Source organism: Rhododendron vialii, chromosome 13a, assembly GCF_030253575.1.
Source record: "Rhododendron vialii isolate Sample 1 chromosome 13a, ASM3025357v1".
Taxonomy (NCBI): Eukaryota; Viridiplantae; Streptophyta; class Magnoliopsida; order Ericales; family Ericaceae; genus Rhododendron; species Rhododendron vialii.
Genome location: NC_080569.1, coordinates 23,958,743 through 23,976,950, shown reverse-complemented (window position 1 = coordinate 23,976,950; position 18,208 = coordinate 23,958,743). Strand labels below are relative to the sequence as shown.

The following is an 18,208-nucleotide window of genomic DNA, read 5'->3' as shown; positions in this document are numbered from 1 at the left end:
AATTCCAAAGCCACTTTCCTTTGTTTTTTGGAGTGCCTCCATCAACTTTTGGAGTGCCAATATCATTTTCCTAATTTTTCCGCTGCGTATTTATTTTGATTCTCCCACATAGGTATCAAAAAAGAAAACTCCGGTTCTTGTGGTGGGCATTTAGTGCCTTTAGAGCATCCACACCTCACTCTCTACTTCTCCTTCAATGCTATAATAAAGAGTGAAACCCAATTTTATCCCCTGCTTCAGCCTCAATTGCTTCCTCGTTAGTTTACAAAAGTTTAGTTTTACTACAATGCCTCTTTTAATGGAGCGAGGCACTGTTCATGAAACTATGTAATATTTTACTATTTAAAATGATTACGAGAGCCTTGGTCAAAATAATTATGGGACCATAGAGAGCAAAAACTTGATTATGAGAGTCCTAATATAAATTATGACATTTTAGGATAAAATGATAAAAAAATAACATCTTCGCTCCGGTTCAAACAGATTGAAAATTGGAATACTTAATTTTTTTAGGTATTTATATATTTGTCTTTAGGGCTCTCATAATCAAGTTTCCGCTCTATAGGGTCCCAAATAAAGAGCAGATACTTAATTATGAGAGCCCTAGAGATAAAAATTAATTATGACTTTTTAGAGTAATATGATCAGAAAAATAAAATTTTCACACCATTTCAAACGGATTGAAAATTAAAGTATTTAATTTTTTTACGATTGCTTGTGAACAGTTGTTTGTCATTAAATAATGATTAAAAATTAAAAAATAACATTTAAATAAAAAATTATAAGTATAAAGAAAGAGTAGTTTAATAAAATAAAGTTAGAATAGAGAGTCTAATGCAGTGTACTCTTAAAAAAATGAGTAGTTAAAATAAAAAAGTGACTTTTTAGATGTAATTTGGTCCAAAATTTGCTGAGTATAATGCGGATTGCTCTTAGAGGGATTCCTATGTGCGTATGAGCAACATTTTAACAATTGACTGACTTCTTAGCTACAATTATGTTTTTCTTCTAAGATTACGGTAACTGTAACGCCCCGAATTTTGGATGCGTTAAATAGGCAATTTCATTGAAAAACCAAATGGAGTCTGGCTCAATATTACAGAATATTCTCCAAAGAGTAATCTTATTCAACAAAAGGAGGGTAGACTAGGGTTCCTATCTACTGCTCCGCTTCTTCCTCCATCCTGGCCAGCTCCTCGGCTCCAAAAGTCTCCAAGGTGTAGAGTTCACCCTGTTCGTCTATAAGATTTGACACATTATACCAGCGTCGCCACCGATATAATATGTCAGGGTCACCAAAGGTAACACCGTGAGCTACAAAGCTCAATAGAATAATCATATACCCATCAGCCCTTAACTTACAAATAGCAGGTCATAGATATAACACACAACTCATGATTGTCACATAACTCATGCATAAATGAATAACAATGACATATTCACATTCGCTATCTTCCTAGTGTTGGTGTCCGTGATTTTCTGAGTTTCTCCTACGCGACATCTCGTAAACCATGTCTCCATTTTCCACATTTCATAACCAAATCAACATTTTCAAAATCCGTTTTAACACACCCAACCTCGGTTCCGCCGTTCCGGGTTCCTGAGTATCCTCACAATGGTTCCACCGCACCGGGTTCCCATTGGGCACACTTTGCATTGGCTCCTCTCCGCGGATAACCAGCCACACACCCAACCTCGGTTCCGCCGTTCCGGGTTCCCGAGTATCCTTACAATAATTCCGCCGTCTCGGGTTCCCATTGGCACACACTCATATACACATCTCCCATAATGCCATCAAAATCGGTCATTATGTAGTTTCAAAAATATTTCCTCATTCGAAACACATTTTTTTCTTGTTAACCACACCCTAGGTGTCATGTTTCTATTTCCTCGATTTTCGTGTCTCGTTCTCATGCATAGACTCCACGGTAGGACTTTTTACAAACATAAATCATTCATTGTAATCTTGAAACTAAACTAGTAAGATCATCCAATTCTATATTAATAATCATGCTCATAACCATTCAAAGATCAAAATATGAATACTTCAAGTCAAGTGTAAAAATCATATCTTTCGAGATTCGTTCTATCTTACTTTTTTGAGAATTTCTAAACAACATATGTTTATTCGGAGTTAACAGTCGAGTATTCCCATATGCTTACACTTCCATTAGCGAAAATAAGTTCGTTAACCATCATGCATTCCAATGTTATAAACAATAGATAACCTTATCTACTTTAGAGAAAGCAATTAAGAAAGTTATACTTTGAACTTACGGACATTTTACTTTCCAACATACAATTCTATACTATACGTAGAGTTAGTAGACTAGGGATTCTACTTATACTTAGGACAGTGAGTAGAGAAAATCTACCTTGATCTGAAACTTAGTCGGGGCCGAACAAGCTAGTTGGAAGTTTTCTACGAGCGGTGAAACTCGCAAATCTGGACCAAATTTTGGATGGCAGTAACTCGGTCAATATTTGACCGAATATGATTGTTCTTGGGTCGAAATTGAAGCTCTCGAAGTGCTCTACAACTTTTGTGAAGGAAGTTGATCCTAGAAACTACTTTAGGTAGGAGAAAAATTGTGATAAAGGAAGAGACAGTATGCTGTCTGAAAATGGGAATCCGAGATTTTTACTGAACTTCGGATGCCAATATCTTTGTCATTTCTTCACCGATTGGGGTGGTTCTTGGGTCTAACTTCAAGGTCTCGAAGTGCTCTACAACTTTCTCGAAGGGAGTTGGTTCTAAAAACTACTTTAAGCAGGAGAAAAATAAAGATTTGTGAAGGGCAGTAAGCTGTCTGGAAAATGGAAATGGCAAATGAGTGAAGGTGTGAGTTGAATGGAAGGCATGGGGTGCTAGCCAACACTTGAGCTCCCCCCCCCCATGGATTTGCTCCATTGAGTGGTCATTTCAAGCCTTCAACCAAAATCCTAGCCTTCCTTTACTAGTCATTTCCATTCTAGGCCAAATCTAGGTTATCATGAAAGGTTTTAAGGCTTGTCAAATCCTAGAATGAGGTTGCTTGTAAGAAAGAACATAATCATGGGCTAGCTTTGTACTTTGGAAGACTAGAATGGGTTGGCATGTAGTAAATAGGCTTAGGGCTATTAAGGTTGCTTGTGTAAGTGTCCAAAACACAATCACACACTCCACCTCCCTCTCCCATTCGGCCTTTCTCTCTTTCTCCATCCGGCCCTCTCTCTCTCTCTCTCTCTCTCTCTCTCTCTCTCTCTCTCTCTCTCTCTCTCTCTCTCTCTCTCTCTCTCTCTCTCTCTCTCTCTCTCTCTCTCTCTCTCTCTCTCTCTCTCTCTCTCTCTGTATGTCTATGTATATATATATAAGTACACCTAGGTATAACATAGTCTACTTTAGGTCCATGGAAGAGAATAAGGGTTATGGGTTTTCAAGTTGAAAAGAATATGAGTAAAACTTTCCTAGAAAGTGCATCTATGCATGACAAGGCTAAGGTTGCTTCCTTTGGAAGCCAAATGATGACTAACCTTGGCATGACTAGTCTTGTCATATATAATCATTCATTGGCCAAGCCTAACCCCTATTGTCCAATGGACAATATTCTCCCTAACTTTTATTGACCAATGGTCAAAGGGATACTGGGTATGATTAGGGTTCGAAATGACCAAACATGGTTAGGTCCAAATAGGCTTTTAAGGCTAGGGAGAGGTAATGATGAAGGTAAGCTTCCAAAGGTAATTCTATGGACCAACGGGCAATAACTACCTCCCAAATTATTAACCAAAGGGGTAAACGATGATGGTGACGTCAAGATTATTCTAGATAGGACAACACATAGATTTGGAAAAGCATACAGTCCTATAAGTTGGGGAAAGTACACTGGCACATGGGCTGTGATAAGTACAGTGAGACATATACTTCTAATTACCTCATGAACTAATGGGTAATAGTTTCCCTACTTTCTATTACCCAATGGATAAATAATCATATCATACTATTCATGACATGACAAGTCAAGGGTACTATGATGTCATGGCTTTAACTAATGGTCACTAACTCTCCTAGGTTTTATTATCCACTGGATACGTAATCATGTCACACTATTCATGACATGACAAGTCTAAAGTACAATGATGGGTAGTCAAGTCATGCTATTATCCAATGGACCATAATTTTCCTAGTTCCTATTACTCAATGGATAAAGAATAAAAGAGGTAGGTACGGGCTTGAATAGTCTTGTCAACCTTGGCAAGTCTAGATTTTACTAACCAATGGGTAAAGTTTTCCCTAGCAATTATTATCCAATGGGTAGGGTAAGTAATGATGCTAGGTAAAGTTGAAATGACTAAACATGAAGTAATAATGATTACCTCTCTAGGTCTAGAAGGTTCAACTAGGGTTGAGAGGTGTCCATAAGTCTCAAAGACGGTCAAAAAGGTCCATCTAGGGTTAGGAAATTATAACTAGGTGGATTGGTAGTTCGGTTTCTCCAACTAATCAGTTAGAAACTAACCTTACTTGCCAAGTAGGATTTCCAGCCAAGAAATATGATTTAAAGATTTTATATAACTCACTAGGAAAAAGTACAAATGCTTCTACAAGCATACTTGTTTTTAGAAAATGACTAGATTGTCCGGTGTAAAAAGATATAATTTTATAAATCTCAAATCTAATTATGACGGATTATTAAAATTAAAAAGAAATTTTTAGTAGCAAATCCAAGTAATTAAAATAAAATTTTAAATATTTAACGAAATTTTTATTTATCAAAAATCAGGGTCGTTACAGTAACAGTAATGCGACAGACATAGACGGACAGATGCCCATGTTCATCGGACAATTTCGGACACACCTATTTACTTATGTGTTACTAGCATTTTTGTTACGAAAATAGTACTACTAATGTTCTAGTGGCCAGATTTGATACTGTACCATTTAAACAACGTGATAAATTCCGATTCAAGGGGATGGATTCATCACAATCACAATCTACGAATGGAGATACTTTAAACGCAATACTTGGTGATGTCGATTTAAAATAATAAATAATCAATAAAAACGAAAGAAAGTTTTGGGAGTCACGATCACAATCACGTGAAGAACACTTTGATCTAGGAACTTTCGTGTGATTTTCCTGGGAGATAAGAACACTTCAGGATGGGATTCTTCCTCGTGCGATATCAGCCATGGGCTTTGATATCTTTTGGTTCCAATTTCCAGATTCGTGCTGAAACTATGCATGGCTTGTTCGAGAGAGAAAAAAACCGAATCGGGCCATAAGAGTTGCCATTACAAAAAGAGTAAAAATGAAAGTTTTATAGCTTCACAGTCTCTCGTTGTATTGTACTTTGAGAGGAAAAAAATACAAAAGCAACAGTTATTCGTAACGCCTTCTCACATAATACGGGCTTCATGTATATGTCGTTCCCATCCCATGTGAGAGAAGCGTTACAATGAAAATTTTCTCAAGAGGGAGAGACGCAAGTGGAAGACCATGTTTACTCTTCATAATAGTTTCGGCAAAATTTAAAAAATAACATGTACTATTACTTACCAGTCTTATTTTTGTCATTCACTTTGGGTGAGACTTGAGAGCATCTCTACTGGTTTATATGTTTTAAACGGTTTGGTATTATAAAAGTGACTCCACTTTTGTGTACTGGTAAAAGTAAATGAAAGAGTAATTAAGAAGAAAAGTTTGAGGAAAGTATGAACAAAAATTTATCGTGCTTCGGCTGTAGTTTTGTTATTTTCTTCTCTTTTTCTCTCAAACCAAACAAGCGAAGAGAAAAAAAAAATTCTTTTCTTTTCCTTTGGGTCCAAAGAAATTCTCAAGTCTCCGACTAAAGAGGGGCTAAACTGTTTCTAATTCGTTTAGACCATGCATTTTTGGAGGAAAATGATAAACGAACCATTTATAGTGTACAACTGGATTCACTTCATTTTTTTCATTGCACCTATTCACTTGAAGATAAACCCAGTGCTCTAAAACAAGAAATTAATCAGCAATTAATCACTCGCGGAACCTATCTGATTAGGTCTGACTAACGATTAATCGCCAATTACTAATTAATTTGCACCAATTAATCGCTCGAAGGTGGCCGACCGCCCGACTAGTGTCTAACGACTTTTACAACATTGGATAAAAACCAAATGTTCGCAGACCCTTTCAAGGCAAACATGTTGAAGTCCTATTTCAGCTGCAAATATGGGACCATATGGCTCCGGAGCTTTTAGCTGAAAGGAGAGGAAATAATCTTGCAGCTCTATTGTGACATAAGAGTACTCAGTTAGCTAAGACCTACTAAAAAACAGTAGTAATGTTCAATAAGGTTTAGATAGTGATGAGTGTCAGAGACATCTAGTTTCGGACAAGTGCTTCCTTCGTACTTATGGAGCCGGATATTGGCGAAGGAATACTACACCTAAGGTCTCAAGTTCAATTGCCAACAACGGTTGAGTCCAACTTACTCCTCCGTCGTAAGCTTGCGAAAGGGCTGTATGAATTAATCCGACATCCGCCCAATATAGCCTAGGACACCCTATATTTCCCAAAAAAGGGAAAAGTCAATACACCCATTGAACAATGGGCCCTACAAACATGAAGCTGAACATGCATAATCAGTGGATATCAAAATACAGTTCATTTCTCCTTCTCCTTGACTTACGAATATTTCTCCTGAACCGAAGCTTCAAAACTGTTGCACATTTGTATGGTTGCAAACTAAATGGAATCCAATCCTGTCTTCGTACTATATCAATCTAAGCTTGGGTGACTTGTAGAGTCGATAAGGAACCATGTATATCATAAACAAGTCTAACGATATTAAAGGAAAGACAACTCCCATAAAAGTGCAGATTTGTCCTTTTGATGCTTAAACCAGATGACCAAAACACAATATAAACCAACTGAATTTCAAAAAAGCCTAGACCAAGCAGAGAAAGTCTCAACGCAATATGGAAGACAGGAACAGAGAGATCCAAAAATTAAAGAAAACGCGATAAAATGACCCTAGTAGCTCAAAAACTTGCACTGCGATTTCTTCGCATACACCCAGTTTTATTGTGCAGTAAAAGAGAACATGAACCCAAGCCAGATTCAAGCACACCACAGATCAAGATAATGACGTACCAATTAGAAGGCAGCATAGTATTATGTGAAAACAAATGAAAATTGAAATTTCTACTTGGTTTCACTTAATTTGTGAGCTGAACTTGGAATTTCTATGGGTAACTGACTGCTTAGCGAATCCACTAATCTGGGACTTCCGTCTACACTATTGATATCTTTGTTTTGGATAAGCCTTAGGGGAACATCACAACATTGCTAAAACTAGAGGCTTAGTTTTCCAGCTGCTTTTTGTTTGGTTCCACCACAACTAAACTACTCCCTCCGTTCCTAAAAGAGAATCTACTACAAAAAGTCATGCGTTTTTTGGATAAAAAATAAAGTACTTCTATGCATAATTTTCTTTTTTTTTTTACACCAAATTAAAGAACAAATTGACATCTTTAATTTGGAGTCAAGAAATTTTAAAAGTTGTGAAGGAAATTTCTTTACTTATTAATCCAAAATTGCATATCTTTTCATAGTGGAATATCATTTAGGAACGGAGAGAGTATTTTCCTAAATTTCAACCTAATGGAATTGTCCCACTTTAAGCACCTATCAATGTCTGTGTCCCTAAGCTTGTCCAATGTACTAGTGGGTACCAAACTGGTCATACCTCCATCGTTAGGACATTGACTTTCTTCTGTCTCTACGAAACGATTACATGATAGTTGCAGTTTACTAACTGATACTAAGAGTTTATTTGATTCTTCATTATTTTTGTACTTCTCATGGTAACGAGTAAATTGGATAGTAATCAAGAGTAAAATTCTGCAAGGAGAAACACACATGAGAACTCTATGAGAATCTAAAGGGATATGATAAGTTGATGTCAAACTAAAAGGTCAAGCCATTGGATCAGCTGGAGCTTGTTGATATCTTGTGAAGAGTGAATTAGGTTATCCTTTTGAGGAAGAGGAAGAGGAAGATAGTATTTTGAACATCTACTAAAACAATGATGAAGATTTATACGGAACAGCTCTTGATTTTAGACTACTAAGAAAACATGGGTTTCTGTTACAGGCCCTGTAATAGCAGCTCAGGCTTCATGCTTTAACAAAGCCAATGAAAAGAGATGCCTAAGAAATTTAAGAAAGCAATTAGAGACATTGCGCTGGTCATCAGTGACTTTTTTCTGGCTTTCTGATGACTATGGAAGTTCAAGGATACGGGAAGCTTCATTTAAGGGCAAAAGTCATGGTGAAATCACTTACCTAATGATTCAGGCCTTTTCAATGTATTTGAACAAAGGTTGAGTATTGTCATGTGACTCAATGTTTGCTGCGCCAATATGCTTGTGAAAATACATGCTTTGTCTTGAAATTAATAAAATTATCCAAATATACGAAACAAGATGATCAAGCCTCAAACAATTTGTCCTTTTAATCATGATCTGCTCCTTACTAACATACACATCAATCTGATGTCTCAGATATCAAAAATTCAAGAAAAACACTTTTGTGTTGTTATTGGCCAAGAAAAGTACGTACAAGTACTGATATTTTCAATCAATATGCAAGCTCCTGAAGATAAATTCTTCCACGCCTTTTGAACTTCCAATCAAAATATTTCTGCCAACAAGGAATTCATAACCAATGAACTCACCTGGACTTTTGCTAAAGTAGCGCTTGAATGTATCACTATGACGCTAAAGAATTCATCTTCTTTTCAAGCGCTTTGGCCCGCCGAAGAGCATCTAGGGCCTCAGTTTGCTTTCCTGCACGTTTGAAGTTTAGTGCTTTCACCTTTTCCACTTTTATCTGTTCCTCCAATTTCGTTCTTTCCTGTCCAGAGTTTTCACCCTTAATGGCAACAAATTTTACTGGCTTTGGCTCCTCATGGCCTTGGTTCACAGTACTAGCATCATTAAACCCTATCAATTTCAAAGCAGACAAAAGTTGAGGATCAAGAAAATCCTCTACACCACCATCATCAACAACGGGGTTTGCTCCACTGACTGAGGATTTAACTGAATCATTGGAACCCAAATCCTCCAACTGGGTTTCAAGCGCCTTAGCCAATTCCAACTCAGCTTCTGCTTCTTCCATTCGACCTTCTCTCCTCAACTTCATTGCAAGCCGTTTGTGGCTGAGGGATTCCTGTTGCAATTTGAAACGATCCCGACTAGAGATTGGTTTTGAACCCACATTTGACGAACTGGGCTCTTTACTTGTATTTGAGGTTGTGCTTGCAACATGACTAGAACTAGTAACAGTTAAAACATTTTCATCCACCAAACTTTTCTCCAAAACCTTTGCCTTCCGAAGCTCCTCCCTAGCATCCGCCAATTTTCCCTCTCTCTTGAACCCGACTGCCTTCCTCTTGAGGATCAAGATTTCTTGCCGGATAGAACTTGGGTCATTCTTTTCATTCCTTAGAACAGGCTCTTCTCTGTTCACATACGTAATTTTTTCATTGCTTCCCATTTCTTCAGTGGCTGGATTATCAGAAATACTAGCGATTCGTTCTGGAGATTTTTCCAGCACGGTTTCTGATATTTCATCTCCTCCAACTGTACTGTTATGGGAAGAACTTATGGTTTCACTTTCTATGGGGTTAGTAATTTCATACTGCACTACTTTCTTTGGCAATTCCATTTCTTCCAATTGGGCTTCTAATGCTTTGGCCATTTCCAGCACTTCCTCTGCCCCATCGCTATCCCCTTGGCGTCTAAAAGCAAGTGCCTTTCTTTTCAACCCTAAGAGTTCCCTCTGGATTTCACCTTTACTTCTTCTAGATGCTCCAATCTGAATAGAACTAGAAGCAGCTTGCTTAGCACGTTTGGGCGGAATTCCAACATTATTGTCATCTCCTTCATTCCAACCCAAGTTACTTAAAAGTGAAAGATATGTTGGATCAGTCATGTCCTGATCTGTCACATCTCCTTCTCCAACATCTCCATCATCCAGATCCGCAATATTATCAGCATTTTTTTTACTAACATCCACCTGTGGGGCCTTCATGTTTGACACATTATCCATCTCTTCAAGCTGCTGCTCGAGAACCTTGCCTTTGTTCAATTCTTCATCTGCCTCATCCAATTTACCTTCTCTTCTCAAAGCAAGAGCCCTCTTTTTCAAGGCGAGAAGCTCTTTCTGGATCGTTAGCCTACTTTTTGGTGCCAATTTTGGCTTTGACACTTTTTCAGCTGATTGAACAGCTGAACCCTTCTCAACTATTGCAGCATTATGGGGCACTAAATCATTTCCCTTGGTAACATAGTTGTCATGGTCCTTTTCAAGTACTTTTGCCTTCCTTAGCAGCTCCAGTGCCTCCCCATTATTACCTGCCCTTTTCTGATTAAGAGCTTCCCTTTTCAAAGACTGAATTTCATTTGACAACGATTCCTTATCTATAGGGACAAATTGGGGCTCCTTATCCTCAAAATAATTGGCATCATCAGTCCAACCTAATGACTTTAAAGCAGCATCCATTTCCGGGTCATACAAATCTTCATCAGACACCTCGAAATTGCTATCAACACCCAGATCATCGGGGTTACGCAACAACTGACCCAAATCAAAACCAGCATCTTCTTTATAGGCAACAGAAAAGGTATCTTGTTTATCACTGTCCATACTACGAATCAAAGCAGAAAGCTCGTCATCAGAATCTTCAGCCTCAGCCAAGAATTCCTCTTCCTCAAGTTTCTTTTCAAGAACTTTAGCTTTCTTTAACTCTTCTTTTGCTTCACCAAGTTTCCCTTCACGCTTCAACAAGAGAGCCTTTTTTTTCATAGCGAGGACCTGGGACTTGTCTATTCCACGACTTCCAGTTTCCGTATTACTTTTTTGAGAGACTTCTCTAATAAGAGTAGAAAGTTCACCTTCCAAACTCATGGTTGCTGGTTTCTTATCTGAATCATGAAGATCCATATCAGACCACCCCAATTCGATGAGTTCAGAAGCAAGGTCGTCTTTTCCTTTACTTTTTTCGGGAGATATTTTGCTTTTTCTGCCAGAATTCGAGCTCTCCTCGTTGATTTCCAGGATTTCAGTTGTGCTGCTTAAAGACAAAGCTCTTTTGCGATTTTTCCTTAACAATAATTCCAAAGCTGCAGCCTGCCGCTCAAGTTCTTTCCCCTTTTTAAAGGCTCTTAAGGCTTCTTCAGACTTTCCTTCCCCTTTCAGAAGTTTATACTTCTTTTTTTCATCCAGCGCTTGTTGATGCAATTCTTCAGGACTGAACTCCTCAACAGAAAGATTTCCAGGTGTTTCTTCTTCCTCATCGATAGTGGTGACTTGTTGAATGTTTGAACATGATGCACTAGTGCTATCCCTTTGGAGTCTGGAATCCACGTTAGTGGTGGACAACTCTCTTGAAGAGGCCGAAACCTTTTTGTCACTACCCAGAATCTGGTTTATTATGTCATCCTCATTTGTAGATGTCAGTTTTGAGCCACCTGCAAAATAGCTATCAACATTTAGCCAGAAGTCTACATTTCCACAGAAGGACAAAATTTCCCATCGATCAAATCCCCTATTAGGAGCAGATTTTCAAAATAAATGTTAAAACCTCAAAAAAAGAAATATTCCTGATTGACAGAAGGGTGATGATAGGATATAGGTATGTTGACGAGATATAGCTGTAATGTTGGTCTTAAATGGAGTCATTTATACGCAGTTATCTATTAGTCTGCAAGCTCAAGTATCCATGAGTCAAACGCATACCAACACATTAGTTGCTTATCCAACAAAAACTCAGAAACTTCTTCACCGGTTACATATTATTTGACACAACAATAACCACCTGCAGACTTGTGAGCATTGCCAGGATTCTTTTGAAAGAGAATAGGAAGGAACAGGGGCTGTTGCATGTGCTGTGGCCGAGATATGAGGTGTTGATTGTGATATGGGAGAGTATAGCTGTGTAGGGTATGACTATACATTTAATTTACCACATACCGATTGCTTCAAAAATTTCTGTGGGAGAGGTATTGCATCTCATATAAATTTGTTTTTGTGGAGGAGTTGGTGTAGCTATCACCGAGGTGAGGTTTTACAATCAAGCCCAAGAACTTCAAAAAGACAGCTAATATAAGAAACTTTGATAGAGAAGCTCTAATAGCCATCCAAAAAGGGGGTAGCAACTTGTATCAAGATAACATAAAGACAAAAGCAGCAACTAATAGTGCAAATTAAAAGTAAGTCTGACTATTGACAACAAGTTAAATGAACGAATAAGTGAAGCAACAATGTGCTTTTTGGAGTTTAGTAGACCATGCACTGCACAGTGAAACAGAGTATAGAAATGGAAGAAGAAAATAATTAAAATGTCAAAAACCAAATAGGCTACAACCTTCACACACACACACACACACACACAAACTAAAAGTGTACCTCTTCCAGCTCTGCTCTTGTGTCCATGTCGCATTTCAAAACGTGCTGCCTCTTCAAGTTTTTTACAGGGTTCACAAATACGTACTGGTGAATCACCTTGTCCGCGTAAGAGCATTCTTTGCTGGGTACAGCTGTTGCAAAACAAGCCCCCACACCTACGGCAGTGATGCTGAAAATCCACGAAACATGAGTAAGAAAACTAAAAGCAAACAATCAGAAAAGCATAAACTTCAGTGTTGAAGCAAAAAAAAAAAAAATCAGATACTTTTGAGTGAAAAAACAATTAAAATGCCTCCTCTTGTACCCATAGTTGTTAAGGGTGAGAGGGGCACAGTTCTGTTGGGATCTAGGCATGAGGCGCAAGGCAAGGTGCGGGCCTTTTTGAAGCGAGGCGCACCTATGCAAGAAAAGTAGCAAAAAAAATAGCATACAATCTCCAGAAAGTCCCCCATCACCATAGAGAGATTCACAACCCAAAACCCTCTCTTTATCCAAGAAGAAAGCTCATTCACTCTACCCCCCAATCTCATCTCCATAGTTGTCAAGGGCGAGAGGCACAAAGTCACGTTGGGGCTTAGACAAAAGGCGGGAAAAAAATATTTACATATATATATGCCTACAAGTTCACATCAGATTCTCTTTTCTCATATTAGACAAACGTGCGCACACAGTCACACACACACTGAGGTCAGATCACACTACCATGTCCAGCCTAGGTCTCTACACACGTGTATATATATATTGAATAATGAAGATATATATATATATATATATATATACACACACACACACACACACACACACTAATTTTCAGGTCCACTCACCCGGATTTTCTTATGGTCCGGATTTTCCCTTTCCCGATCGATCTGCGATGATCCGAGCCGCTCAAAGTGATCAGAACGTGATTTTAAGGGTACCCGCGAGAAATCAGCAAAAAAAATGATCGGGAAGGGCTTGATCCGAGCAGTTTTTTACTGAACCGTTCAATAAAAAACTGTTCAGATCAAACCCTTCCCGATTATTTTTTTTGCTGATTTCTCGCGGGTACCCTTAAAATCACGTTCTGATCACTTTGAGCGGCTCGGATCATCGAAATTCGATCGGAAAATGCGAGGTCCGGACGGTCCGGACCGTAAGGCGTTCGGACCTGAAAAGAATACACACACACAGTCAGTCTCAAATGAGGGAGTCCTTATTTTAGTTAAAATGCGGACCTCCTCATTTCTCCCATTTTTCGATCTAATTTCGATGATCCGAGCCGCTCAATGTGTTCAGAACGTGATTTTAAGGGGTACTCGCGAGAAATTGGCAAAAAAATTGACTGGGAAGGGCTTCATCCGAGCAGGTTTTGTTTGAACCGTTCGATAAAAAAACAAACAAAAACTGCTCAGATGAAGCCCTTCCCGGTCATTTTTTTTGCTGATTTCTCACGCGTAGCCTTAAAATCACGTTCTAAACACATTGAGCGGCTCGGATCATCGAAATTCAATCGGGAAAGGGAGACCCGTATTTTATTAAAATGAGGTGGTCCTTACGGGAGACGAACTGTATATATATATATATATATGAGAGAGAGAGAGAGAGAGAGAGAGAGAAGGGGGGGGGGGGAGGGGAAATACCTTGAATAATGAAGACTATTGAAGATCAATTGGAGAGAAAAGAGAGAGAAGTTCGACAGAGAGATCAGATGAGAGAGGTCGACTGAGATGATCGAGAGATCGAGAGAAAAGTCCCTGAAGTGAGAGGTCGACTCAACTGGAGACTGGAGATGCCGCTGAAGTGAAATCGAGAGGTCGCCTGATGAGAGATGAAACTTAACCTAGCTTTGATCTACAGCTGTGATTAAAAGTGAAAAAGGCGCACCTTTTCTCGCCTGAGCGCACCTTGGTTGCGCTTCTTTGAAGTCTCGTCGCCTCGGCTCATGCAAAGCGCTTGTCCTGTGCCTCGTTGCGCCTCGCGCCTAGGCATGCTCCTAGGTGTGCCTTTGACAACTATGCTCATCTCACTGAACTTCACAAACGCAATTGATCATTTGTAAGTTCAATGGAGATGAGCAAGAAGAAAGCTCACTCACTCTACCCTCCAATGTCATCTCCATTGAACTTCACAAATCCAATTGAGGTATCGAGAGGATGAGGAGGAGGACTACACCAATCAACAGAGCGAGAGAGAGAAGAGAGATGATCGTCTGAAGTTCTATCGAGAGACATGAATTGATCGAGTGAAGTCAGAGAGAGAGAGGGATGATCGATCACTTGTTTCGTCTGCTGGAGTTTCAGAAATTGTTTCGTACGTTGGAGATTGATGTTTGAAGGTCACGCTTAACCTAGACTATTATAGATAAAACTACTCCTACGGCTGTGATTGAAAATTGAAAGAGGCGCGCACCTAATCGCCTGCTTGCCTTCTCCAGGCGCACACCTTTCTTGTCCAGGCTGGGTTTGTTTCAAGTGGCCTCACCTGGGCTTAGTCAAGGCGCCAGCCTTGTGCCTCTCACCTAGGCGTGAGCCTAGCCTCTCCTCTGACAACTATGCTTGTACATTGGCCCCATTGCGTTCATGCTCATATAACTATGCTAAAAGCAAAGCCCCTATTCAGCTAGGAAAGATAACGGGGAGAAGTATGGACAACAGAGCCCCTAGCCTGACCCCACCCACCTCAACTGGACCCAGTCCTCTGTTCTAAATGGCGGCCGCCTAGGCGCTTGGAGGTACCCTGCCGCCACGCCAATACCCCTTGGCGTTTGATTTGGCGCCCAGGGAGGTTTGGCGGTGTTTGGCGGCCGCCTAGGCGGCCTTGGCGGTCTTGGCGATTTGGCGCCCAGGGAGGTTTGGTGGCCGCCTAGGCGGCCTTGGCGGTCTTGGCGGGGCTTGGTGGCATCATCGACGTCTTTGGAAGCTTTTGGCGGCCTAAAATGTATAGTATTAAACTAATATAGATCAAGTTTTGGAAGGGTACGGAGGAGAAGAATTAAAGAAAGGAGATGAACTTTTAACTTGGCATTAGGGATCTCCGATCTCGTTTATTTCTACTTATTGTCTTATTCAACTTATTTGCTAGTTGCTACTACTTAATTTCATTTGGGTTTGTACATTAAACTTTGCATTATGGTTATGTAGAACTTTGAACTTGTATTAAGGATACATAGAATATAGTTTGATTGGATAATGGTTTGTTAAAAAAAAAAAAAAAAACGCCGAATTGCTTGGCGGCGCCTAGGCGGCTTGGCGCTTGGAGGTGGGTCTCCGCCCTACTAGCGCCAAGCGCCATTTAGAACATTGACCCAGTCCCACCCAGCCCAAAATATTGAGTAAAACTATTCCAAATCATGTAAGGCAAGTACAAATGTGTATAACTAATAGAACTACATACTTTGTGCACAAGGCTTCACCTACGATAGGGTAAGCGAGAGGTGTTCCGGGAAGCAGACCCTCTACCAAAAAAAGCAAGGTTAAGGTGGTAATCCTATCTCTTGAAGAAATATGTATGTCTATGCGAGCACACACAAGATTCGCCAGCGCTTATGCATATATGTATAGAGAGCAGCAGCGGCCGAACAGGGTAGCAAATCGTTGAAGACTCGTATTTTTGGGTTATTTAATAGAGCCATGGTATTTAAAGGCCTAGAAAAAAATTTCCTTCCCAAAACCCCAACGAAAACACAATGGTCGTCCAAAAGTCTAGAGAACAAAAAATAACCTTAGCCGAAGGACCCCACAAAAACATACGCTTTCACCTAAAGGCCATCATAAAAAAGCTTTAAAATCCAGCAAGAATGGTTCGCTGCTTCACCTCCGGTCCCATCAGGGTTCGGCCACCCCTGATAGAAAGAGAGATAGAGAACAAAACATATTCTTAAGGGACGGCAGTGCAGATATGTATAGATGCTAGATACCAATGTCAAACCGTCCCCACAAATTTATCTAGTAAGCTTTCAACTTGATACACCCAAAGTCCATACAAACATAACAGATGAAATATGATCCTTTTCAGAGGCCTAGTGATCCCATGAACAAAAACACGTAAAACACAGAAACAAACGATTTCTGAAACATGGGTCTGATAGAAACCTAACAAATAGAAGTTCATACTTTGCCCAAGACAAATAATTACAACAGTATAACCTAATCATGGTCACCAGTCGAAGAAATTAAGCACCAAAGAACCCAACTCTATAGATGTAGGCATATGGGTAAGCACATCAAAATTAGAATACTTAAAAAAAAAAAATTAAGTCTGATAGTGATTCTACACAATAAAACAACATCAAGAGTATGATCCAATCATGACCACACAACAACCCAAATCTTGGGAGAGAGAGAGAGAGAGAGAGAGACCTTGCGATTGATGAAAGTAAACTGAGAGGAACAGCCCTGGCAATGCGAGGCATCGACCACCCAGTTGCTCCCTCTCATGGCAGGCTTGGGTGGTAACCCGATCTTCTCCAACATCTCGAGAGGAGATTATTTAAGAGGGGAATTTGATTGAAGATCGAAAGGAGTTGCCTTTACGAGGATTTTCGGGCGTCGGTCGTCTTCGGGTTTTTTCTCGTTTACATGATGAGAGAGAATTTATCAATGGTGGCAGCGATGGGGATACGGATTGACTTGTAAATTGGGGAAGAACGGCGTCTCTGCTTGGTAGATGGAAAATAAGGGGAAAAAAAAAAAAAGCCCTCCTCTCCACAAAGGAAGATTTGCAAGGAATTATGCAAGAAAAAAATATGTTTCGATCCATTTTGTATCTTACAAAAATTTAGAAAAATATTTATAAAATTTTTGAATATTATTTTATAGGACCTTGAAAAAAATCAGCTCTAACGAATATCTGTAAGTATTATTTTTAGATTTATAGGGACGAATAACAGATATTATTTTATTGGGCCATGTAAATTTTTGCCCCTACAAATTTAAAAGGTAATACTTACCGATATTCGTTAAGCTGATTTTTTACAGAGCCCTATAAAATAATATTAAAAAATTTATAGATATTTTTCTAAATTTTTGTAGTACCCAAAATGGATCCAAACGCATTTTTTCTTGTGTGGTTCCCTGCAAATCTTCCTTGGGAATAGCAAGGGCTCGTATGTATTTACCAAATACAAATAATGAATTTGGAGGGATAACTTTATTTATTAGTTTTAGAAAGAGATACAAAGATTAGAACATTTGATGAAACCGCTCAAATACTATCAACTCATTTAGATTTGCAATAATAAATTTGTCTGTTTATGTATTTACTGAATACAAATAATGAATTTGGAGAGATAACTTTATTTATTTTATAGTTGTAGAAAGAGATCAACTCATTTGAGATCAGTCCATACGGTGATATGCTCTAGCTTTAATTGGGCCTCCACTTGTAAACGGTGGTTGGATTGGTTCCTGTCAAAGTGCACGTAAACTACTCAAACACCTGTATTATAAAAGAAATAAAAAAAATAACATTTCAAGTTCCAAAAGAGAGAAAAAGAATCGATTACATTAAGGCTCCGTTTGTTTCGATGTAAAATGTTTTACAATATAAAATATTTTCATGTAAAATATTTTTTCAAAACATAAACTTCAAACTTTTATTTTTTAGTGTTTAGTTGGCACTTAAAAATATTTTCAGAAATTAACAAAAAAAATGTAGAGAGAGAGAGAGAGAGAGAGGAGGAGGAGGGTGGGAGGGGCAAGACTGACGATCGACACTGAACAGTGAGAATTGCAGTAGAAGGCAGTGGATTCATTTCAGAAAATAACTTACGGAATATTTAAGGGTAAGTCATTT

The 18,208-nt window shown here is 39.0% G+C and overlaps 1 protein-coding gene across 1 annotated transcript; it reads right to left on the bottom strand.

Moving 5' to 3' along the window:
* Window positions 1-8,392: 8,392 nt before the first annotated feature.
* On the bottom strand, window positions 8,393-17,108 carry LOC131312670 (uncharacterized). Its single transcript, XM_058340590.1, has 3 exons — window positions 16,774-17,108; window positions 12,437-12,605; window positions 8,393-11,499 (listed from the first exon to the last, which is right to left on the bottom strand). Exons 1-3 carry the CDS (start codon window positions 16,885-16,887, stop codon window positions 8,738-8,740), a joined length of 3,045 nt encoding a protein of 1,014 aa, XP_058196573.1. The 5' UTR covers window positions 16,888-17,108; the 3' UTR covers window positions 8,393-8,737.
* Window positions 17,109-18,208: the final 1,100 nt, after the last annotated feature.